This window comes from Aptenodytes patagonicus, chromosome Z (assembly GCF_965638725.1).
Source record: "Aptenodytes patagonicus chromosome Z, bAptPat1.pri.cur, whole genome shotgun sequence".
In the NCBI taxonomy this organism is placed as follows: Eukaryota; Metazoa; Chordata; class Aves; order Sphenisciformes; family Spheniscidae; genus Aptenodytes; species Aptenodytes patagonicus.
Genome location: NC_134982.1, coordinates 58,891,056 through 58,916,939, shown reverse-complemented (window position 1 = coordinate 58,916,939; position 25,884 = coordinate 58,891,056). Strand labels below are relative to the sequence as shown.

The 25,884-nt window shown below is 41.3% G+C and overlaps 1 protein-coding gene across 2 annotated transcripts in view; it reads left to right on the top strand.

Moving 5' to 3' along the window:
- The window catches only part of CPLX1 (complexin 1), a 121,108-nt gene extending 96,408 nt beyond the window's left edge, over positions 1–24,700 (top strand). For both annotated transcript variants that reach the window (XM_076362552.1, XM_076362553.1), the window contains one exon: positions 19,883–24,700. In XM_076362552.1, the coding sequence (XP_076218667.1) occupies positions 19,883–20,080 (198 nt within the window). In that variant the 3' untranslated portion in view covers positions 20,081–24,700. The remainder of the gene's footprint in view (positions 1–19,882) is intronic.
- Positions 24,701–25,884: the final 1,184 nt, after the last annotated feature.

Here is a 25,884-nt window from a genome sequence, read left to right as displayed (position 1 = left end):
ATCACTTCTGAATTGTTAGCCTTAAATACATACTAAATGGATAAAGGTTTTGCAAACAACATCCTTGTAAATCCTAGCTTCTAAGTCTTGTGAATTATTAGTCCTTGGCCCTAGACCTAGTGAATGTTTTTATTAAGGAGATAAAGACAGTTGTGTATAGAAGAACAGAAAAATCTATTTCCTTTTCTGCAGGCCAGATTAAGAACAAGAAATAACATCCCATGAAAATCTCACGTGAATCATCATGTGACAATAACAATACTGTGGACAGAGTTCATTTCAGCCATCAGCCTGTCGTTCAGTGATGGAAATAAAGGCAGATCCAATTCTTTCAAAAATTGCAACTTTACTCAGAAACATTGTTGAACCTTATTAAAATAATAAAACTTTTTTAAAAAGAAAGAAAAGGGGGAAAAAGGCATTTGATGATAAAAATATGTTTCCTATAGTTGGAAATTGCTTTGCATTCTCTCAGACAATTAAAGGCAAGAATGAAACACTTAACTGTGCTTTGAATGATGTTAGGGTAGGAGCACAGCTCTGCTTGCTAATGACTCCACTTCACTTAGCTACCCCTAAGCCATTGATGCTGCCAGAATTGAATCACCAAGTTATCTGAAATCTGAATGGATTTCAGGTTGCTTTCTTTCTCCTTTCCTGGCAGGAGTGAGGAGAGGGAGGGGAGTAAAAGCTTGCAACCTCCCTCGACCAAATTGTTCCCCTCTCCCAGAAGAACAGACAGCTGCAGGATGAATTTTAGACAAATCTATGCTAACTGCCTGAGACTATATCTGACCTGGTCAATGGAGCATTATAGACCTGAAGCAAAATCACTGTTAAGGGAGAAGAATGTGTGCTGTGGGTAGTTCTGAATGTCCCATCAACTGATTGTCAGAGAAGAAAATGTTGCTGAAAACACTGGTGTTGAAGACCTTTGAAGAAAATACATTAATTTGAAAGGGATTTCATCTAGTGACAGAAGAACTGAATGTTTCGGGCCTGATGAAACAGCCCTGTCTCAGGAAATATTTTTCTTTAATATTGAACTAGCTCTTCAGATGAGGACTCATTGTTGAGAGTGAGTGAAAAGACCAGTGTAAGTGGAATGTCTTAATTTTAGTAAAACAGATCAATTCAGCCTGTGTTTGGAACTCATTTTCATGTAGTGCAGCTTCTTTTTTTTTTAATAAAGAACAATTTCAGTGAGGGAGGAAAAAATCAAACATGGAGAGTTTCTTTCAAAACAGCAAAATTATCATGCCCTTTGAGTTTTTGTTAAAGCCAACTGAAAAACTACCATTGACTTCTGTGGTGCAAGATAAGGTCTAAATAGCTGGTCATAAAGAGCTCAGGACAGCAGAGAAAAGACAAAGAACAATGAGTCAAAATGGGTTAAGTGACATCATCAAGATGACACAGCAGTTTAGTGGCAAAGCTGAAAAAATTCCATGTTCCTTGAATTCCTGTATCTGCTTAACTGTATGGCTTTTCAGCATGAGAAGGTAATCCCACTGATTTCCAATACTATAAGACAAAAAGAAATCCGATTGAGACACTATTCGTGTGGTGGGGAGAAAAGCAAAGTACTCGTGTACTTTAGACCCTGGCACACTAGGCAAAACAGACTCCCTTGTGCAAATGCCCTGAAGTGATTAGCAGAGTAATATTTGTAAAATTTATTCATTAGTAGAGATGAGAAGAAGAAATAAGACAGTCCCAAGCCTGATCCCCTGCTCAGAGAAATCAGTGAGAGACTTTCATTACTATTAATCGGGATGGATTGATCTTTTTAGGAGCATTAATTTAGCTCAAAACCACAGTTCAAAACGCAATCTTATATTAAGAAATGTAAGTTTGTATTATGATCAGAGGACACAAACCAATAAATAGTCCCAGTACCTTCAAGATTTATAAAATCCAAATTGGTAAAGGGCATGGATGTCATTAAGTGAGAAAGGGGTAAGCATAGCAATTGGAAATAAGTACATCTGGTACATTCACAGAATGTAAAATTAGAAAGTCAGCTCTGACCTGTATCTTCAGACCACTGTAAGTAAGCTCAGTAAAGTCTCATTATGACAACAACGTTTAATTCAGTCATGAAGACCAGCGTGTAAAATATAGGATATATTTGCTATTTATCTGGTATGTATTTCATGAAGTGTCAAGATCTTTTTTTATTTATTCTCTAATTATACACTTCCAAAACATAATAAAGAGCTGACACGTTTCTGAGCTTTTTGTTTGCCAATTGTAAATTAGCAGTAGTCATGACATGCACACACTGGAAAAGCATTCATAGCACATTCCAGTTTTGCCTAGAAAAGAGACACAGAAGCCAAACGAGGGATTGTAAAGAACTGATTTCACTAAATATTGAAGAGTCACTTGATTTTTTAAAAACAGCCTTGAAACTTGAAAACACACATCTCAATATATTCTCACAGAGATGCCCAGTAAGGGTGGGATTTGGCAAATCACCCTAGCAACTAATCAGAGAAGGAGGAGGAATGTAGGATTTTGCAGACATTATGAAATCCTTGTCAGTTTCAGGTGTGTTGCAGTGCTCTATGTGTAGATTGCATCCATCTTCAAGCATGATGTCTGAAGTCTTTCAACAGAATTGGAAATGCAAAAATATAACAAGATTAAAAAAAAGAAGAAACATTACATCCATTCATGGAGAAGAGCTAAATACGACAGCCAAATACAAGCTTAGTTTCATGATATCCCTTAACTGCTGACGATTGAAAGTAGTTGATGCCAGAGGTAGGATCACTTCATAGTACCCTAATTCTTGCAGTCCTTCTCAAAGCAGCAACTTCTGGCCAGCTAACTGACCCTTGATCTAACACAGTATTACCGTTCTACTGTACCATTGTGTTCCTGCTACTCATTTTGCTCTGTGATTTTTTTTTTCTTCTTTCTTTCTTTTTGTTATAAGTCCAGACTGTGACTTAGCTCTACTACATATAAAGAAGAGAGCAAGTCTGGACTGTTAGCACTGGTGACTATGTCTCCTCTCCTCTCCTCTCCTCTCCTCTCCTCTCCTCTCCTCTCCTCTCCTCTCCTCTCCTCTCCTCTCCTCTCCTCTCCTCTCCTCTCCTCTCCTCTCCTCCATTCTTAGTCCTGGCTCACACTAAGCATGACTCAGTCTGGAATGAGGACTCCTAGCATTTTTCATCATCCTCATTGGAAGTTTTGCCCAAAATCTGTTTGAGTTTGTCTAGGAACAACCTCAAAGACAAAAGCAGTTCCGCTTTTGGTGGGCACAGAAATGACTACCACAAATCGGTATTTTCTACTCCAAAATCTATCCTGATTCATCCTGACTCTGGGTGATATGTCTGGGCCTTGTGTCATACTGGAAGGCACAAAGAAAAGAGCCTGAATAGAGTTGTTCAAACCGCAGCACAACTATTCTGCTCAAAGCCCAGCAGAAGGCTGTTACGGTTTTAATCTTCTGCAGTGAAGGAAGCTGTTGCTAGAGGAGTGCTGAGCTGGGAAGAACTTGGGACACTAGAAAGTTGAAGGTATTGGCTGGAGGACAAACAAAGTCACTGTAGTTTTCTAGATACTACATACCTGAAAAATACTATGGGGATGACATATTTACACAGCATTGTGCTCTATCCTTCTGCACTTGACTCCACCAACTATGGACCTCCACACACTCTGCCCAAGGCTCCTTTCTCTTCGAGTCTTGCCCCGCTACCTGCTATTTCCCCATATGTGCTGCAAGAAATATAACATGTTCAATTTCACAGATTGTCCCAACATACAACTACTGGCATCATTTCTTCAGACTGTCATAAACTGGTAACTGATGAAACCTCATTCTTGTAGCAAAATCTTAATTCTCCCCAGAAACTGAAAATGCTTTCCAGAACTCTGACCAGCTGAGGAGATTTAAGTACCCTGCAATCATTCAAAGCTTAAGACCCACTAGCTCCCTTCAAGAAGTCAGTCTGGGAGGGCCTCAGATTACAAGAGTAGTGGTGGCAGACCAGTACCCAAATAAAAGAGCTGCTGGGAGACGACCCTACTGCACTGTGGCTCAGGATGTGCAGAGAAAAACAGCCAAAGCTTGTTCCCTGAACTTTTCCCTCCAGCTTAGCAGCCTCACTGAAGAAGGTCCACAGGTCACTGAGGGCAACAGGAATAGTTAGTGAGGTGGGGCATCGGGCTTGACATCTCAAGAGCTCATCTATTCCTGCTGCACATTCCCCAGCTGAAATGATCATTTTGTGCATGATCTCTCAATTGAGGGGCAGGTAGCAAGTATTATCATCCTGGCAGGGAAGCCATTAACTCTGTAGAAGGTCTTTCATGTTAGTCAGGGGAGACATATCTTCCTTTTCCCAAAGAGGGCAAGAACAGGACCTAGTGAAGCTAATCTTTGGTTCCTCAAAGGGATAGACCCCACCTTTAAAAAGAGCTAAGATCTTATGACAAAAAGTCTTCTTGTAAGGAAATAAGAATTGCAGGAAGACTATCCTGAAACTACATCTAAATTGAATCCACGTGTGAGTAAGCCAAGAAGTATATTCAATCAGCACTAAATGAACGTAGTTTGGCCTTCATTTTAAAAGACTCTTTCTTTGTGCTAGCTGTTAGCTGTGAAATGATAGTTTGTGACATAATATACATCGGAACTAGTTGGGACGTGCTACAGTGAATCTCACAGCTATTGCCAGCTTTTATTAGCAGAACCCAAATGTATTCCCAGGTTGTTTCCATTTCTGCAGAAGGAATTGATTACGCCTAAGGGAAAGGAGATTGAGAGAGAGAGGGAGAAAAAGGAAGAGGAACCTTGCTGCTTTCTAATTTTAGTGAATCGGTCAGAATGAGAATGTGTAATTAAGTATCTATTTTAAAAAGATTAAAGAACTTCACAACGGGCACCTACAGAGTTCAGAGAGAGAGAGAAATGAATTCAGCTAAGGAGGGAGCCCTGAGAATATTTTGCTATCATTTTAGGGATAACCAGGTTCATGAAGTGGGTTTGCCTTGTCAAGCTTTAGCTATCAAACTGTTCATTGTCTCCACCTGACCTGGTGGTCAATTCTTCCTCAGTACTCAATAGGGAGAAATGCATACCTCAAAGGGTAATGTCCTAGGTGCCTGCCTTAGGACAGGATGTACTGCTGTCCACAGTGCATGTCTCTCCCAGTGACTAGAATAGCTTAGGACAAATGCTTAACTTGTAGCTATCAAACTGAGCAAGGTGCTCATGGGTAGCCTCTTCTTCTATTACCAGATTAATTGGAAAGCCTTTGTGGGGAGGAATGCCCCAAATAGGAGAACATCTTGATGAATAATTGACTTAGTTCCTCCTAATCATGGCCTTAAATCAACTGCCAGTTTGCAGTCCATGTATCTCTCTGGAGCTGGAACTGGCTGTGTCTGGCACAGGGCAGCCCCTGGCCTCTTCTCACAGAGGCCACCCCTGTAGACCCCTGCTGCCAGCACATGCACATGTAAACCCAATAAAGTGTGGCTTCCCAGGCTTTGTTCTTTGGGCTGTAGAAATGCCCAGCTTTTTTAGAGCATGGTGCAGTGGGAATTGCTCTAGTGTCCGGAGTTTTTGCTTTTTGGTTTGAATATACTTTCCAAACGCTATCCCAGCAGGAAAAGCCACAGAGCAAAGTGGGAAAAATATTGTTAATGTCTTCTAATTAAATTCATTGAAAAAAAGCAGCTTCCTGCTTCCTATGTTCTTCATTCATGTCTGCAGCGTTGCTCTCCCTCCTCCAGCACAAGCTGGCACCTTCTTCTCTTGGGAGCCCCACACCTGCTCTGATAAAGGCTGATGAAGTTAGCACCCCAGAAAAGTCATTTTCCAAACACAAGCCTGAATAGCCAGGCAAGTAACATTTCCACACAGCATTACTGAATAATAACACAGTGTCCTCAGGCTTGCTGTGCTGCACTGGGAAGCAGGTGTGTGATAGAATATTGATGGGTAATCTAGAGACCAAGCGAGTGCTTTTAGAGCCAGCTACGATCATGCTGTCAGTGAGTTGTTCTGTCTTCAGACAATCAGACTGTGTGTCCCTAAGCCTCCCGCTTTTTTCTCCTGACACACCTGTGGGAGGGGCTGGTTTCTTTCTGGGGAGAGAACCAATTCAAACAAGAGCAGGAACTGGGGCTGAGGAACCTGCCACATTGGAAAAGTGACAGGCAAGCTGTTAGCAGTAAGGATGCCGAGAATGTATGAATATATAAACATGAGGGAAATTTTCTGTAAGCAAAAAAAATGCACACCATGTTTCTCACTCTCCTTGAAAGAACTCCAGAATTAGAAGCTTGTGCCCAGCTTAAAAATCTACACACAAGTTTTTTGCCAATGTGCAAACTTCCCATCCTGCCACACTCTACAAGCCCGTTTGGCAGAAATCCTGCAGATGAGGGGATTTCTACCCTCAAAGCACATCAGGTCAAGAGCATCAAGTGCCAGAACTCAAACACACACCTCAGCATCTGCTAAGCAAGACCTGAAAGGTAATCACAGGGTAATATACCTGCTTGACCTGTTGTTATGGTGCCAGGAGCTGCCCATCAGTGGGCATGACACATCTCCTTTCAGTCCTGCAACTCAGCCAGCTCAGACACAGAGCATCATTGCTACTTGTCCTTTTTGCTTCTCCTGCCCTCGGTCTACGTTGGGCTGAGTTGGTTGCCAGCTTCTCTGTTTTGCACACAGAGCACCCTTTCTTTCTAGTGCTTCTCAGAGGCAACAATATGCCTTTCGCCAGTATCAGAGTTTCTGTTTTCCTCACAGCATTTGTGCTAGCTTCTTCTGTGTGTACTTGCATGGTAGTAATTTTTGAAGTACTCTAATATCAGTAAAAGAGACATTTCCACTAACACAGGACTTCTTTTGTGGCAGCGAACACTGAGATTTGAAAAGGTTTTTCTCCTGCTTCTCAGCAAAACCTATTACATGAGAAGATTCCAGGTTTTAACAGCAACTAGGATAACTAGGGCCTTTACCCAAATGTGCTGAGGCTTTGGCCAAAAAATAAAAATCCTAGCTGATCCAAAAAAGCTCATGTGTGTTTCAGTGAGGTGTATTCTTAATTGTTCTTTTTAATTACTCTTTTTACATTTGAAGAATAACTGTTCATTAATAGCCTGAAGAGATGGAAGTTTCTGAAGTGATAGCATTCCCACTGGTTCATGGCTCTGTTAGGCATGCACAGATATTTTATGAAGGGAAAATTATGGGAAGGTACTAAATAGTGGTTGGGGGCGTGGAACAGCATGATCAGCTGAGCATGCTTCTGATGTGTGTGGTCACATGCATGTGCAGGCTCTATTACTGATGTTGTTTCCTTCCAACGCTCCCTGCCACTTCACGTCATCCAAGGCTCAATTTTGGTGTGATTGTAAGGCCTGTCTCTCTCACCCCTCCCCCACCCAAGAATACTGGAAGTCTCATTAATGATGCCAAAGTGGTCAGACAACATAAAAAAGAGGGCCAGACTTCATTTGTCTAGCTTGAGGAGGATAACATGAGCATGGCTGGGTATCACTTATCCCATAAGTGAGTACTTAGAGCTGCTGCTTTTTGAAGTGGACACAACAAAAAGCCAACATGCCACTGCAAAAGATCCCATTCATTGCTGTGTCAGAAAAAAGCACCCAATCACATTTGAGCGAGAGAAAGAAAACGGGCTTGTGACTCTTGTCCTGACTCACTATCTGGAGGATGAATGCCTCCAGCCAGCAAGAGGTTAAGATTTCAGTTGTTCCCTCCTGTCTGAATTGCTATGAGGTCCTACATCTATGGAGAGGGCAAGAAAAACTGCAGGTCACAACCAAGAGCTCAAAAACCTTTGAAAATGATTATAGTGACTGTTCTCCCTTGAAAAGGCTCCTTTTCTTACTTTAGTAAATAGAAGCTGGTAGGAGTGAGATGAAAATCCTTTGTCTTGTTGCCATAAAACAAAGGCATGCCTATGGGAAATGCACAGTAGAGTCAGCAAGCTCTTCTATTTTGCCTCAGGTTTGCCTCTCCCTTTAGCTGCACAGCTCTTAGCTTGATGTGGGTTGTGAGCTTCACAGGATCTGCCCCTGCTCACATATCACTGACAATGCTAAATGTCTGTTCTCTGACCACAGCTAGTCAACAGAAGAAATGAGAAAAGGTCAACAGCTGATTCCACCTGGAAGAAATGTGAAACATGCACCTCATCTCTAGTGTGGGTTTTGAACTCTCAGCCCAAGCTGGTTGCAGGCTGTTGCAATGGTGGGAGCTTTATTATGCAGTGTCTGTCCACAGGTGACAGCAGTTCTCCAAATTTGTAATAGCAACCCAACCTTGCAATGCTATAGAGCCTGAGTGGGTCCCTCTAGCACTGTAACACCATTAATGCTATTCAGCTGGATTGTTAAGATACAGCAGATATTCTCCCTTACCAACTTTAATTTACTACAAACATGACTTCCACAGCCTTTTGGGGAGCAAGAAAACTACCTTGAATTACGAAAGGGAGAGGCTGGTGTGCCAGGTCAAAAAAAACTAGAGAAAGATAAGTGACTTGCCCTTCATTTTTTCATGTCCCTGTGAAGGGCTACAGCATGTGAATAAACACTCAGACTTTCTTACTTGCTCTTTTTGGGTGTCAAAAGTGTTCCCATTTTTAAAGCATTCTGATGTCAGAGTTCTCTCTGTTGCCAGCTAATGGGATTGAGAAGTACTTTTTGTACTTCAGAGGGAAGTGTATGTCAAAGGTTTGAAACTAATTGATTAACTGCCTTTGATTTTACTGAGTCTTGGCTCTGAGCTTGTGGCAATGCCTTGGTGTCCACAAATGTACTGTCAGGGCGCGTGTGCTAATTAGAGCCTAGCCACAATAGGGTATGGCAGGATTTATTCTACACAGAAGAATCCCCAAGGAGTTGATGACAAAAATTAAATAGTCTCACAGCAAGGACTAAAGATAATCACCTAACTCATCTTTCCTGAGCTCTTACTATTGCAGAATTACATTGTCTTGTGCTGTCAGCAAAGTCAGCATTGAAAACATTGGTGTAGGTTACTGAAGGAAAAAATCCTTAGTGAAAAGTTTGAGGGAGCTTAATGTCCTGTCAAACTCATCCTATCAATCCAGGGGAGTTACTGAGGACAGAATAATCTTGTGAGAATAGCGTGGAAGCAACTTGTTATATTTCAGTGTGGCATCATTATAACCAATGACTGTGTTTCAGAGTAGACTCTGTCACTGCAACCCCTTTGGAAGGATAAATCTTACTTAAGTTCTCTGTCCACCAAGAAGAAATTAATTTTCTCCTATACAGGTCACACTGAAAGCTGGGGAAAAAAATGCAGATGCATACCTAAATATCAGTTGAGGGGACTATTTTCCTTCCAGGTTAGTCCCCAGGGTTCTCAGCAGTGGTGGTATGAGTGCTCCTTTTATATCTGGGACTGTTAGTTGGCTCTCTTTGAGTATTCGGAATTTTTTTTTGTTGCTTGTGTAACAATTAAGCTATGTTTATGATCTGTTGTCTTTGTTTAGATAGCATTTAATCTTTTTCATTTCCCTCAAATCTGCTATCTAATAGAAGAGTGCAATTGAATGTAACTGTCCCTCACAGAGCTGAACTACAGTAGGGAACATAAATTTCACTGGAGCATACTTTCAATGATGTACAATGATACCACTTCCAGAATGCTTTCTAAGTTCCTTCTTGATCTGCCATGATGAGCTCTGTTACCTGCTACTTTTCTTTGCTGGTAACACACTCCTACATATTCTAGAGCACTTTTCAGTGTACTACAAAATGCCAAGGACAACCTAAAGTTCATAATAGCAAGGGCTGACATGTGCACAGAGAAATGAATGCAACATGCTAGAAACAAAACTGGCACTCAGAAACTGTTTTTTTAAAAATCTACTTTTAGTGGCCTCCCAGAGATTTGCAAAGAGATCAGATGCAGAGAGCTCACGTAGTTTATCTACTAAGAGCTGAACTTGAAATGAATCAGCCATTTAGGGTTCAGCCTCTGAATTTCAGCTGGCTTCAACCTCCAGTCTGCCAAAGTGCTTGTGATCAATAAAGCAATGAAATTACGAACCCTAGCAAGCACAAACCTAGCAATGCAGGATGATAATAATTTCTATGAGCCGTCAATGAGTTCCCTACCCCCCTGGAGAAGACAAACAGTATTTCTTTCGGCAGTTATCTGCAGCTTCACCATGCTTTGCACTGTAAGAAAAAGCTGACTCCTCATCCTGCAGTGAACAACTTCTGATCCACTGGAGCATTTGTATTAGGTTCTTGTAGAAACACAAGCCCAGACCTACACTGGCTAGACTAGAGCTTTCAAAATAAGATGAAATAATGCAAAAATAAAAATAAAAAGAAGAAAAAACAGCTTTTCACATATGGTAAACAGAGGCTGTGGAAAATAAATAGCTATATCTAATCTAAATTACTGTAGCATCCTGGGGAATTAATTTTACCAATCTTGTACTAAAAGGAAGGCTTTCATTTGGCAAAGCAAAAATTGCAGGAAGGAGGAGGAGGAGCAGCTTGTACTCCATGTTCTGATCTTGAAAAGTGCACACATAAACACAGATATATCCTATGGATTTATTTATGCTGTCAGATACATAGCCGTAACATAAATCCTTCTAAACTTACACAAGCGACTGCATTTGTGCATTTCCAAGGTCCCTGCCATTGGCTTCTGGGAAGTTTTTCTCGTAAAAAACTAAATGCAGACATTGGAAACACAAGAAATCATATCCCACTTTGGCTAGGAGCACACCTGCTCTGCATCACTGGAAAATGCCTCTGTTCTCATGGGAACCTTCTGCAGCTTGACCCCATCCTGGTGATCATGGAGCAAAACTAAATTTTCACTGTAGCCTATAAGCAATTAAACTGTAATTGTTAGTGTGGAATATGTAACTTTTCTTATTGTCCTGGTTTCGGCAGGGATAAAGTTCCTAGTAGCTGGTACAGTGCTGTGTTTTGGATTTAGGGTGAGAACAATGTTGATAACACACGGATGTTTTAGTTGTTGCTAGGTAGTGCTTACACTAGCCAAAGACTTTTCTGTTTCCCATGCTCTACCAACTGAGAAGGCTGCAGGTGCACAAGAAGCTGGGAGGGGGCACAGCCAAACTGGCTAAAATGGACATTCCATACCATGTGACGTCATGCTAAGTACATAAATTGGGGAAAGCTGGCTGGGGTGGGGGGGGGCTGCTGCTTGGGGACAGGCTGGGCATCAGTTGGTGAGCAATTGCACTATGCATCACTTGCTTTGTGTATTGTTATTATTATTACATTATTATTACTATTATTATTATTATTTTATTTCAATTATTAAACTGTTTTTATCTCAACCCACGAGTTTTTCTCACTTGTGCTCTTCCAATTTTCTCCCCCATCCCACTAGGGGGAGAGGAGTGAGCAAGTGGCTGTGTGGTACTCAGTTGCCAACTGAGGTTAAACCACGACACTTATCCTGTCTCAGCTGCTTTGAAGAATGGAATTGACCCAGATTTTCCTAATTGAAGCTGCAAGTTGGGTTCTAGGGGAGAGATTTTTCCAAAGGACTTAACAGGCTTAGGAGTACAATATGTACAGTACTTATGCTGGGCCCTGTAGTCATGACTCAGTGTGGTGATTTCAGTCAACCCTCCAGGTACCTAAAATCAGTATTTTGGAGCCTCTGATCCTATGCTCTTCTTCATGAATCAGATATTCTCTGCTTACTCTGGAGATTTCTTCTCTGATTACAAGATGAAAGTCTTTGCTATTCAGCAGCAATTTAATTACCTCCACTCCTGAAACTTTCTAAACCTCATTCCCTTTCACTGGGGCTGACCATTATGCAGTAAGGCATTGTTTTAATATGGATGCTGTGTACACGAAAGGAAGCAAATTAACATATTTGCAAACACAGAGAAAAAGAAAACATGTTTTCTGCTGAGTATTCTGAAAAATTCATGATATGTGATACCTATGCCTGTTCTTTCTCATAGAGTCTTGCTTCCCAAAGAGGAGTAAATTTGTTCACAAATTGTAGTTCACACCACCTGAATGTAGTAACAGGAGAGAAGCATTTTGACTGTGACAACCTAGCATAGTCCAGGCAGCTGAGCAGTGAGCAGAATGGCCAATTTGCTTCAGCATAGAGTCAGCACCCTTAGTGGATCAAGCCAAAACATGTTTCCCATCTCTCTCTTTTAACTATATACATCTGGTCCCACCTCCATTGAGACCAATGGAAAGATTCCCCTTGATCCGAGTTTGCAGCAAATTAGCAGTGCCCTATGCAACCAGGAACAACATGCAGCTCTGTTTTTCACTTACAGTTATGTAAACAGCAAGCATTGGACAGATGTGACGTTGCTTCCAATCAAGGTAAAGTAGCAAGGCTTGTTCAGTACAGATCAAATCTGCCCAGGTAAGCAGTGCTTTAACGTCCACTGTCTCCATTGTGGGACAGCAGTAAAGCAACTTTCAAATCTACTGATTTGGGCAGCAGTACTCTTGGATACTGTGAGCAATGGGTATTACCATAGGAATATGTTGCAATCCTGCAGCTAATCAGAATGGAAAACAGGTGTGTAGTTCTCAGGCAGTGATGTTGCTGTGGGAGAATGAAGTGACTGTCAGATTCCCCCAATGTCACCAGAAGAAGATGCTGATGGGAGACGGATGAAGATCAGATGAGACCTTCATCTGCATGATCTGTGCATGTGGTGCAAGCTGAAAACTGCAGGCCTCTGTTTACCTGCCATGGGAGCCCCCTGAGAGAAAGGGGGGATAAGATTGAAATGCATACTGGAAGACCTGAACCAAGATACGTGATGAATGAAGAGCTGCTGTGATTTTGACAGAGCTGAAAGCCTGAGCTAGCAGAGAAGAGCAGGGCACATGCAGCCACAGGAAACTTGTGGGGAGATGGAGCCTTGGATGAGGTAAAGGACTCAAAGGACAGAAGCCATGTCTACAAATAACCTCTGCAGGAAAGCTGGCTGAAAAACTCTGCCCCCAAGGAGACAGCTTGGGAAGGTCTGTTCCAGGAGAGACAAGGCATGAAGCAGAAACTGCTCATGTATCCGTAGCTCTGCCTTTGCATCTTAAGTGCCCCCTTCCCGAAGTTTTATTGCCCTCCTTTCTTCCTGTCTGCCACCTCTCTTCTGAGTTGTGCTTCTGTTTGGCTCACATGCAATTGAACGACATAATTTAAGACTGCAGTTTCCAGACTTTGCCTTGTTCTTTTCTATTATTAATCAGCCCTCTTCCACTAACACAGTGACAGGGTCCTGGTCAACAGAGCTATGCAGCAGCACGTGGTGACAAGAACACTCAGACACACACCCACCCAAACCCCCAGCAAGTGGCAGGGACTGAGACACCCAGCACTCTCTCTCTTACCTTGCATTCTCTACCACAGCTGGAAAGTTGCATGGTTCCCCATGTGGCAGGCTGTGATTCTTTGTTTATTATTCCTCACAAAGCACCGGGATTATCCAGGGTCAGCATGGCTGAGCTGCTTGAGGCAGTCTGGGTAATTCTAACAATGCATGGCATGAACTGATCAGAAAGACAAGTAGACCAACAAAAACAACAAACAAAAAAAGAGCCAAAGTTCACACACAAATGAAATCAAGAGGTCCCTAATTTGAGGTGGAAGAAGAGCCAGTGCACGTTGCTGGACCAGATCCACATCAAAGCAGGCTCTGTGTGCTGAGAACAGAGTACTCGGGGATCTGAGTTTCAGTACTGCCATCTCCTGTAGGAAAACCCTTCTCTCATTCTGCGACATCCCCAACTCAGGGGCTTGGAGGGAATAGACTGAGGAAAAAAAAATGCTGTTTCCATTGCCACATAAACACACAGCAGCACTCTCACCACAGGAAGATCTGTAAGCAATACCATAGCATCAGTAAAAAGACAAAACCAGACCATAGTTCATCACAGTGGCAGATATTTTCCTAAGCCTCTGACTGAAAACTACCTCATCTTCACCTGAAACTTAAAGCCAAAGCTATGGTTAGCAGCCTGTTCACTCACAGAAAGACAAAAGAAATAATGCAGAAAGACTTCAGGTTTGTATAAATGAAATACACATGGAGTCTTTTTCTGTACCCCAGACTCTCACAGTTGTGGAGCTAAAGGTCAGTGCTAAACCCTACCTATTGCTCTCAATTTGTTTCAGTCCTACATACAGTCTTGGCAGAAGGTTCTATGAGGTAATGCTGGGAAGGTGTTAATTGGGCTGCTGTTCTCTTTGGTAGTGGAAGAGAAAAAAAATAACTTAACACACATAATAAATGAAGCCCAAAAGGGCAGATGAAAGATAAATCTTTTTGCAATAGCTGTGTCTTTCCAGTTTTCCAGATTTCTTTTAAAAAAGGCATTTCAGAAAGAATCAGGTTAGACATGAGGAGAAATATTTCAATTGTAAAGTTCAGGTCAAGTTAACCCTTGAGGTGGAAGGGTGGGCAAGTTGCCCTCTCAGTGTATTCTCTAACCATATGCTTTCAAGTCTGGCTGATGGTTTTATTCTTTTTTTATTGTGTTGTGGATTGGAATGTGAATGAAATTTAATAGACAGGGCTGTGTAAGAAAAGACAAGGTCTTCTCTAATTTGTATATGAATCAACATAAAGAACAGGCATTGAAATCTCTCGGTAGCTTTTAAAAGTTCATCTGGTAAATAAAATAGTAATTCCAGAGATGGCTGTATCTGCCACATCTGTTCAGACATAGATTCAGTACCACTTGCAACTACACAAAACCACTGAGGAGAAAAATTCCCTGAAGAGAAGTGTAACCAGTATCATTCATATGCCAACCTTTTCCCAGAAACTAAAACTCAATGTTAGCTGATATGCAGTATTATTTCTTGGGATGCAGATTGAGGACCAATTTCAGGCTCTCAGAGCACCTTGGGAGGAAGAAGTGTTTCCTGAATGAAAGAAGAGCGATGTTACCAGTTGTCCACAGTGAAAACAACCATTCATGAACAATTCCTAGCACCATGGGTGGTGCACAGCTGTATTGCGGGGTGCCTGTATGCATACCTCCAGATGTTGATCACCCAGATGCAGCCACAGTGGAGGAGACTTGGTTGACAGCTGCTACCAGCCATGAAAAGTGCTGGCCAGATAGGTCCATCTGGGACATGCTGTTCCATTACAAAATTCCTGCTATCCAGACCTGTGTGGGTTTATCTTAGCAAGACCTTACAACATTTACTTGCATCCTACTGCCTGCTGTAGGCTTCACACACATGCCCTAAGTCAATGTTGTGTGACTTGTGTAAGTCAGACTTGTGAATATGTCAAGCTAGCCAAGAGAACATGGTTCTTTTCTCTGCTCCAAGGACTGAAACATGCCTTTGTTTATCTTCTTTACATTCTCAGCAGCTGACGCTGCAAGTGTGGGCTGCAGGACAGGTGTGTAGTACCAAGAGCACCAGTCCTCATGCCTCCTTATCCAGGTATTAGGAGGGGAGAAAAGTGTGCAGTGAAAATATACAGTGAAGAAAGAAGCAGTGACTATAAGTATATACATAGTGATATTTAATAGTTTATAGAGACTGTAAAATATGATAGTTCAACCATGGTAATAGCAGATACAATTATGTGACTAACTATATTAATCTTAGCAGGTAACTCTAATAATCTTAGCACCATACTACCATGGTAAATATTAGTAGCATAATATTATGGTTATTGTGTTATGGTTAACCCAATCTGCTAAGGTCAGCAAGACAACTCTGTTAGTCTTTTGAATCCCCATGCAGAGTATGGGAGTCCCAGGGGCATTCTGCCTGGCATGTCAATGGGAAAGATGTTCATCTTGGCAGCAGTTTATTCTCAGACTCCAGGATCCTCTGCGCTGATAATCTTCTGCTGGTCCCACCAGCAGGTCTTTGAGTTGTCTTTGTATCCCCCACAAAACTCCTTCTGCATTTCCTTATCTTCTCCAGATAAATCTCTTGTTCCTAAGGAGTCAGTTCCAAATCTGATCCAAAGATAACCACTCACTTGCACCTTGATTGCAACTGTCTTACTGGAGAGTCTGTTCCACAACTGACCCAGACATAAGCAGTTACTTCTGCAAGTGTCTTAACTGTGATGTTACTGCTTTATTCATTCTGTGGTCTAGATATTTTCTAGATAGATATGTTCATTTTTAGTAAGCAATGGTTAACTTGCCATAAGATATGGTAACTATATTTGTGGTGGGTTGACATTTTTGCTGCAGGCCCACCTTGGCTCAACAGTCCCCCTATTCCTTGACACCCTTACTGCTATTAGAGTTAGATCGAATTTCCAGCAGGTCTCTGGTTCATGCACTTACTTTGGCTTTCTGTGGAAAGCAGAAGGAATAGGGAAAGGAAAGAGATGGGGAGGAAGTTGATGGCAGCATTGTTAGTCTGGTCTTTTCCTGGCATACAGTCAGTGAGTGTGGGGTAAAACAAGAGCCATGATATTTTTTCCTACTCTTTCCATCTGATGACTGAGGACTCCAGCCCACCAGTGTTCAGCAACATATGACACAGTGAAAACAATCCTTATGTGACAGCATAGTAATGACTTTAGGAGCAGCAACGTGGTTCACTAAAATGTTTCAGTGTCTTGCTGGATTAGGTCCATAATGCTACATTATTAACTATATGGTGGCATGAGTGATGGCCAAGCAGATAATGATACAAATACAGCCTCTGATATTAAATTTTGGGGGGTTGGACCTTGAAAAAAAATGAAATTGTTCTCATCCTTCAAATTTTTTTGAGATAATGCAATATTTCCCATCCTCAGGAAAGGCAGACCACCAAAATAATTCATTATTTTTAGTTATATTTTTTAAAATTATTTGTTGACATCACCTAAAAGATTTCATGTGAAGAAACTAAGATGTTTTTTAAAAATTTTGCTCATGTTAAGACTTTCCTTTCTATAATTTGATTTCCTCTGAAACAATTTCAAACCTGAAAAATGCCATTTTATTCACCTATGAATCATCACAGCATTACATTTTGATTAATGTAATGCATTACAAAATACCACCAAGCTTAAATGATAACACTGAATACTCAAAATTGATCCTTTCTTATAAAAATTGCTTTTGATGCAATATCATCTTTCTCCAAAAGAAGAATACTTTTGTCCAAAATAAATTTGTATTTGGGTGTTAAATACGTACTAGGGAAAAATTGCTTGTTTCTACATGTTGTAGCTTCACTACAGGTAGGACCCAAGAAAAACAAATTTCTGTACTTGGCATTTGTGCTAGTAAGCTGGAACAATAGAACCTGTTTTTTCTTAATGCCCTTTTATAGTGAAAAATCTCTTTCCAGGCCTTGTATTGCCCCGTTCTGCAGCTGCCCCATAAGACTGGCCATATCTTGTAAGAGCTGAGGTCTGTCTAGCACTGTGCAGTTCTCTGAAGGTAATCAGTAGAGGCTTCCTAAGGAAACGTGTCAGCACAGGCTGACAAGTACAGTGCTAATTCCTTCATATAACCTTTGAGCTTCCCTCTGTCCTAGCACACAGTAGCGCTTGAATGGTTCATTTTGTTCCACAGTTGCCTGTGCCCTGGATGTTTGTTCAACAAGTTCATTAGTTAGAGAATTAGCTGATACTTGTTTTGAGTTGGAGGATTTGAAAGCATGCAGGGGACTTGTGTGTTGCTATGATTTGTGTTGTCTCCACTACTTGCTCTTCTCCTCTACCTGGCAAAGGAAGATAAAGTCTGTAGATGAATTACACTGGGAATCACCTAGAGATGTCTACCTGTGACTTGAAAGGGAGAGTGAGCATCAGCCAGCCATACAGACTGTCCACAGCCTAGCAGTGTATGTCATTCTGTCTGCAGTGGTTGCTGGTCCTGTGTTGGATCTTCTTCGTGGAGTTCAGCCTTGTAACTACAAGTTGATCAAGTGCTTCCTTTGCCAGTGAATGGAGACATCATTTGTCTTGAACATCTCTCCCATGAAATCTGGTGTGACTGGCAGCCACTAGGTATAAAAAATCATAAGACAAATGTCCTTAATGAACATTTTGACTTGGAAGGATTGATTTAGAGAACTAAGGTTTTTTTGAAGGTACTGGTTTCAACCTTGCAGGCTGTCATCCTAAATCTTAATGGTGATGGAGAAAGGAAGCAAAAATATTGCCTTTGCTCAGAAATGTTTAGGAGTTTCTTGTCAAAGAAAGAGCCCTTTGAAATCAGAAAGTCATGACAGCAGCAATGCATTTTTTGCTTTACTGGTAAACAATTTGGTCTAGTCTTAATGGAAAAAATGAAAAGAGAAAATAATGAAAAGAGCATCTACTTCATGTCTATTCAGCAGTACCGTACTATTGATACTAGAAAATACCGAGTACTTTGTACCAAAATAATTCTTTGAAGTTTTTGAAATCATATCAAATTTTCTTTTCAAAGTTATTTTCAAGCTTATTCATGCAAAATGTTTTGCTGGCCTTTGCATGGGTTTAGGTTAGTTACTTTATGGTTCTGATGTATTGAGAGCAATCTTAATTCCATTTGGCACTTTAATTAAAATTTAGGCATAAATAAAGGAATGGCTTTTAAAGAGCAATAATTTTGAAGCTGACAGCTGCTACAGCAAACCTGAATGCTTTTCCTCTTCCTCACAAAGGCCAAATGCCTCCCTAATGTAAGTAAAGTAAAATGATTGTAAGTAATAAAGAGGGTAGCTTGCAGGTATCCTTGTTGCTGTAGATTTGCATGTGACAGTTTGAGTTCTTTTTTTTTAATCGTGTATCACCATAACCTCCAAAATTTCTGCGCAAACTCTTATGGAAATAGCAGCAACACATGAGAAGTACTGAAATGTATGAAGGCTGAGGAGTGATGAGGGTTGGTAAGGCAGAAATTGTTTTCCTTGGACATGCTCTCAAACTAGCAGTTGGAAAGAAAGTTCTAGTCACTGTGGGAGCTGAGATACTACAGCACTTCTCCCCCTAGCCTGATTCACTCAGATATATCTTTACCCCTCTATTAAATCTAGCATTTTGAATATAAAATCGTAAAATGAGATTCTGGTTACTCATGTAAGTTCTTAGTGGCATACCTTTAATTCTCAATGGGAGTAGCAAATTTCAGGTATCCATTCTACTCACAGGCTTAAGGATGTTTCTTTTCAGATGGTATGAGTCAGCTTTACCTTCAGAAGTGCAGAGTTCAGTGTGCAAATACAGACAGAGTTTCTCAGGAAGGTTTATTTTCACTAAGAGATCTTTCTTATAGAGCATATAAGAGATTATAAGAGATCACTTATACCAAGAGAACAGGGATGAAGTTGTGTAGGATATCTCCCACATGAGAATATGTGTCATTTTAGAACTGTGTCATTTTCACTGTAGTCTGCCTGTCTCTCCTGTCCTGTTTACTTTCCTTTGCTGATAATTTTTTTTTTTCCTGAAGTTTTGCCACATCCATAAACCTTTACTTTAAAATGCTGCTGATGGAATTTCAAAGTCATTGCGGGTGACGGACTTGAACATCAGACTGGTTAACAGAAAAGAGGCGGATCAACACCAGAATACCACCCCAAAACTTTACTAACACAGAGCTTGTATTGTCTTTGTTAGGCCCACAGCTATATAGTTCCAAATTCTCTCCCATGCTTGTTTCTGAGTGATCTGAACATCTGACCAATTTGTCTTGTAAGACCTGTCAATGCACTGGGCTGTACTTAGTGGGAAGTTGTTAGGATTGATAATTTCAGTATCTGTGTAAAAGAGCAAAAGCAGAATATTAACAGTGATGTTCATATTGCAGAATATGAGGCACCACGTGTGATGGCTGGCTTCAGCAGTCATCCTGTTCAGTGGGTGACTGACAATGTGTTATCTCTCCCCTGCAGTATGGGATAAAGAAGAAGGAAGAAAAGGAAGCAGAGGCCCAGGCCGCACTGGAAGCTAATGCTGAAGGGAGTCTGACGCGCCCAAAGAAGGCAATCCCTCCTGGCTGTGGGGATGAAGAGGAGGAGGAAGAAGAGAGCATTCTAGACACAGTCATCAAATACTTACCAGGGCCTCTGCAGGACATGTTCAAGAAGTAATAGCTGCAGACTGTTAGATGGGCATAAACAGTACTGCAAAGGATTTCTCTTTTGCCCAACGGGGATTTACAATCTTGCCATCCATCACGCAGCCTTCCCCACCTCTGCCCTCTACTGGTCACTAGGAGTCCCTTCGCTTCCCATTCCCTTCTGACTGCCTTTTTCCCTTCCCTCCACCCAAAGACTCATCCATTCCTTTTTTGTACATAGTCACATCCAGTAGATGCCTCTGAATTGATGTAAAGATTAAAAAGCTGCAGACTACACAACTTTTATTATAAGCCATAGTACTATGTATGTTAAATAAGGTAACTGTACATTAAGCATAGAAAAGGAACAATCTCACATGCATTTCCATCCAAAGCAGGAAGGAGTGCTCACTAAGTGTGAACAGTGGCCTCTTTAATTTCCTTTATTTCTCTTTTTATTATTATTGATAATAATTATTAGTCATTATTATTAAAGTTCTGGTTGATTGCCTCACAGTAGCCATTTGTTGTTGAGCACATCTGCCCTTGGAAGGGATATCTCAGTTTTCCCATGGAAGCAGAGCTTTTCTGTTTTAATTCCATCACTGGCATAAATAAGAGATCATTTTGAAGGTAAATCACGCAGGACTTACACAGCTGACATCACTCAGAACTGTGGAAGAAGTGAGTCATCTGCCCTCAGATGCTGGTAGAAGTTAAATGCCTCAGATTCTAAGCAAGAGTCATGTTACTTTGGGAGTTAGCCATACACTTGAAAGAGCAGATTTGGTCAGACAGTTGCCATTCAGCTAGCTGAAACCACAGGAGAGCGCATGATGCTCTGGTAGAGGACTTCCCCAACCCCTTTGAAGCCAGTGACTAACTACATAGGCCACTCTGATTAACTAACCTTCCTCTTTGTGCCCAGTGCCATATTCAACTGTCCCATTCCCAGCAGTGCTTGCAGGATGGACATTTGGGTTCCGGTATATTGTTGCAGCTGTGTCCTGCCCACCCCTTCCTGCAGTGTGTGGGAGAGTGTGGTGGCCTGTATGTTAGCCATGGCCCTGGGGATCCAGAAATCTTGAGTATGCCTGCTATGTAAATTACTGTGTTGCCTTGGGGAGGTCACTTATTTTTCTGCCCCACCCAGCTTCTTCAGCTGTAAAAGTTAGGTTTCAGTCTCTACATACTATAAAAGCATAAAGTGAAGATGCTTCTCCAGTGCTGTGCAGGAGCTAATTAATGTAACAATGTGTGGCATCCCTTGATGCTAGTAGGGTGGGAGGATCTCTCTCTCTCTCTCTCTCTCTCACACCATTATCTTGGTTGCCTTTCCCAGACACAGATACAGAGAGCTTCTTAGTAAAGCACTGTAGCTATTGAGTAACTGCATAAGATAAGCCAAATTATACTGGAGATGTTGACTTGCTAGTACATACACAGACTCACATACATAGACAGACTTATTCTGAACACAGATCCTCATGATCAGGTATCTGGCTTGTCATCTGAAGAGCTGGTCCTGGAGTTTTTGCATTTGGCTAGGTCTCTGTAGTCACTGCTGTGAGAGCATCATGCCACCTCAGTCTCACAATCTTGTAAAAGAATCAGGGTTTGTCTGGCAGACCTAGCATTGCTTGTTCCTGTCCTGGGAACAACAAAAGTTTCCTAAGTACATGGAAGAGATTTGGAAGCGAATACAAACTTTCTACTGACAACAAAAATGAAAGCAATCTGAGATACTTCATTATTTACCTAAAATAAGCATTTTACTTCAATGGAACTTCTTTGATGCACTTGTTCAGTGGAACTGAGTACTTTCCTGAATAAGAAATTTTAGAAGATATTTATCATCTTTTCAGGTAAACAGAAGAAATCTGCACCATGATTAAGGCAGTGAGCTTGTGAACTCTGTGCCTTTTAGCAGCATCTCTCATAATAGGGGAAAAAATATTAAGAAAGAGAAGAAACATATTTATTTTGCCCTCCTCACACAATTCAGGTATGCTAGTACTTGCTTCTTCACAAATACCTTCAACCATACGTTTCTACCAAATCCAAGGTGGAGACTGAGGAATTTTGACTGATCTATAAGTCAGAACCAGCTGATAAAGATGCAACTCATTTCAGGTTGGATCTACAAACAAAACATGTTCATTCAAGTACAGGCTGCCAAGGGCTTCCCAGAGGAAAGAAAAGGCAGGTTTTACTCTTTCGGATAATATCAGTAGTTTTTTGCCCTAACTTTCATTTAAAGCAAGATGAGTGTCTCCCACCTCAGACTTTAATGACCCAGAGTACTCTTTATTTCTGAAGCAATGCTTGGGTATAGCATAGCAGTGTTGACTAATTTATCATTTTCTATGGAGAGTGTCCTACTCACCCCATGCAAATTCAGCAATTAGTAATTTAAGCCTATTTAAGTAAACCTCAAAGAACTGAAAACTCTCCTTCTGTCACAAAGGCAATGCTCTGTCACAGAGGGAACTAAATCAAACATCCCTGAAAGCTAAAAGGCAGAGGCTGGCTCTTTGCTTCAGCCACTCATTGGTAGTGAATCTTCTAGCCCAGATCACACTGACACACTGACATCAATACTTTTGAAATGCTCTGATTTATCTCTGTGGCCTGCACCCCCTAATACATAAGTAGAACTAGCAGAAATGTGCCCTTGCTAAATGGAACACATCCATTCATATTTTCCCCTGGCCTTGTGCTGGAGAACTCTGCAAACAAACAAAGAGGATGAGCTCATTCTGCTTTGCTTCGGCCATTCTCTACCACTTTTTGACCTTTCCCTAGGTCCCATCATGGACTCACTTCCTCATCTAGCCAAATAGCGTTCCTGATATAGCATCAGAATTTTCTGCCTGGTGTCCTCCTTGCAGAATGGTACTGCCAATTGTTTGTTTGTTTTCACAGTCTCCTTGGCAGCTTGTTGTGCATGTATGTGCACGTATGTGTGAAAGATGAGGAAAAGGGAGAAGAACGGGAGAAGAGAGAGAAGGGAATAGTGTTTGGTATGATTTTTTTCTAACTGTGCTTCAGCATCTGTGCCATTGACTGACTGGTCTAAGTCAGGATCTTGTGTGGCCTGTGCTCAAATGTCCTAAGCAGCTAGAGCTATCCCTGGGCTCAGAGTATTAAAAATACTCCTTTTGTGAGCTGAGCTCCTGAGTTGTGTGAATATCTGGATCCAAACACTGAAGAGGGCCATAAGAACTCTGTGCTGAGTTTGTTAGGCCTCATGCCAGGCTCACAGAGCAGGAGGGAAAGGGAAGGTGGTTTATTAAATAGTGTTTGCTTCCCAGCCCAGCTGTGTCATCACTTCTGTACCTCAGCTCTCCACACCTGCAGCAGCCCTTCCTCCCTGGACAGCAGAGAGTTCAGCCAGGTGTAAGCTGGTAGTTCCCATTTTAATTTTCCTTTTCTTTCAATAAAGAAACATGAAAGAAGATCTACCACAGGTTCTGGAGAGGTTTTGTTTGGTTTTGCCTCACATAACTTTTGGCACCTTGCATGAGTTCTGGATATCTCCTCAAGTCGTTCCACTGTCCCCGAAGTGCCTAAGCCATGCTGAACAGACTTGAGAGCAGGCACTCTCCTCTCCCTTCTGCCCATCCATTTCCTTTCCCAGTCTGAATGGGCAACATGGGACACAGACATGTGAGAAGCATTGTCTCAGACACTTTCCCCCCTCAGCACTCAAGCAGGTGTTGAAGCACTTAAACAAGACCAAAGAGAAGCGTGGTTCATTGTTCGGATTCTGAATATCTCTTTGTCTTTCCATGCCATTGTTTTATTTACATCACTGGTCTGTTCAATCTCAGGTAAATGACATTTTTTTGTTTTTTAACTAGTTTTTATTTACATAGAAAGGTTGGTGGCTAGACACTGCAGCCATTTTCCTTCACAGCTCCAAGACCTTACTGGTTTGTAAAAAAAAAAAAGTCAAAGGGCCTCCACATTTGGAGGGTAAATGATTTAGTTTGCCATTGACCTTGTGAACTCACATTTATCTTTAGAGAAAGCCATATGAAATCAGACTGCAATACTAATTATGAATGCTACTTTTGTGTTTAAAGTAAATAAAATATAAGATCATGTGCTAAATCACTTCGGAGTTCCTCTGTCTATGTTTCTAGTACCATAGGTTGGCTCCCAGCCCCTCTCCTTCATCAAGAAAGAGCATACCAAGGCTGCTGAATACATCTTTTTGGCAAGCTTACTGTGCTAGAATAAGCATTGTTAGAAATTAGCTGTTGTGACCTCAGCGTAATATCTTATGTATCTGAAAGTTGTCTGTATCTGCATATATGTTATCAAGATAACTGTTTCTTCATGCACTGAGTTAGTAAAATGTTTCAGTACTGTCATTAAAAAAAATTGCTTGTTTTCTCTCTTCTCTCTCATGCACACAGAGTAAAATTCAACTTAGCCATGCATTTCTAGTAGAAATGCTCCCTGGCTTTCTTTCAGATGCATGCAATACTCTCCAAGCAGCTAGAAGATGATTTAAAGTAGAGACTTTGTGAATGTGAATTTCATTTGTTATTTGCCTGCTACTTTTTCCTGCATGATGTGGGTAAATGGTATGATGTTCTTTTAAAATGGAATCACAGCCAATAAAAGCCCCAGTGATTTCATATATTTTTTGCAATGCTTTTCTGAGTAGTTCTGGTTAAAAATCACTCCAGTTACAGAGGTGCATTAGTGACCTACTTCTCAGACACTGGTCCTGAGATGCAATGATTAGCCCTACTGCAAGCTGTCAGCCTTCGCTGACAGCAATGGAGGCACAGACGACATGCTCGGGGCAGATATTAAACTTCTAAATGAAAAGCTGGGTGCAATGATACTCACCATTGCTTGTCTTGAGTAAGCCCGTTATAATGGCTTCATTTCATTTTCTTCCTGAAGTACCATGGACGATCTAGGCCTCATAAAGCTCTCTTTGAAAATGAGACTTGAATGAATGCTACTGGACAATGCTGGCACAATGCTGTCCTGTGTATTGGCATGCCAGGAGGTTTGTGGCAAGCATCAATAGCCTCAGTTAAAAAATCTCAACCAAGATTTTTAATTCTCCCTCTCTTACTGTCACTTCTCTCTTCAGGAAAAAAGAGGTTACAACTGCATTGGGATATTCCTTGTTGAAGACAGCTCTGTTACAGCCTGCCTCTGGTGATATTTACAGACAGGTTGCGATAGATGCTGAAAGCACAACTAAGACAAATGGCTGGAGCATGTGGTGTCAAACACCCATGCTTCCTTGAGCCTTCAGTGTTTAGAGGGAAGCAGAATTCTGCTAGCTCTGTGGAACAGAAACAATTTTTTCATCTATTTGCTTTCCTCCAAAACCCCATTTTTATACTAGAGGGGCAGATATAGCAGTGTATTGGCAAGCTCAAGCTGCAGCAGCTGAGGCTGTTTTGAGTCAGAAAAGGACTTCTTTAAAACTTACGTGGTGAATGTTTCAGCTGGGCTGTGAGAGGTTTAGATCACAGCAAGCAACAACTGCCTGACTGAAAATGTAGTTCAGTTCTACTTATTTTTTAATAAAAAAATACTTTTAAATTTACACAGAGACATCGTCTTTCCAATTTGTCAGCCACCGGTCAAAGAAGAAGTCAAACCCAAGCAAAGATCAGTCTCCATGAAAAGGGAGAATGTGTACTGAAATGGAATTAAGGTATTAAGGCTTTATATTCTGTTTCAATTTTCACTTTATTGGTGCTGAAAATAGCCAAAGTATGTGTACAATCCCTTCAAATTTGGTTATGTAAGCCATCAGCCTGAAGCCCACGTATGATTGAGATGGGACTCTTTACT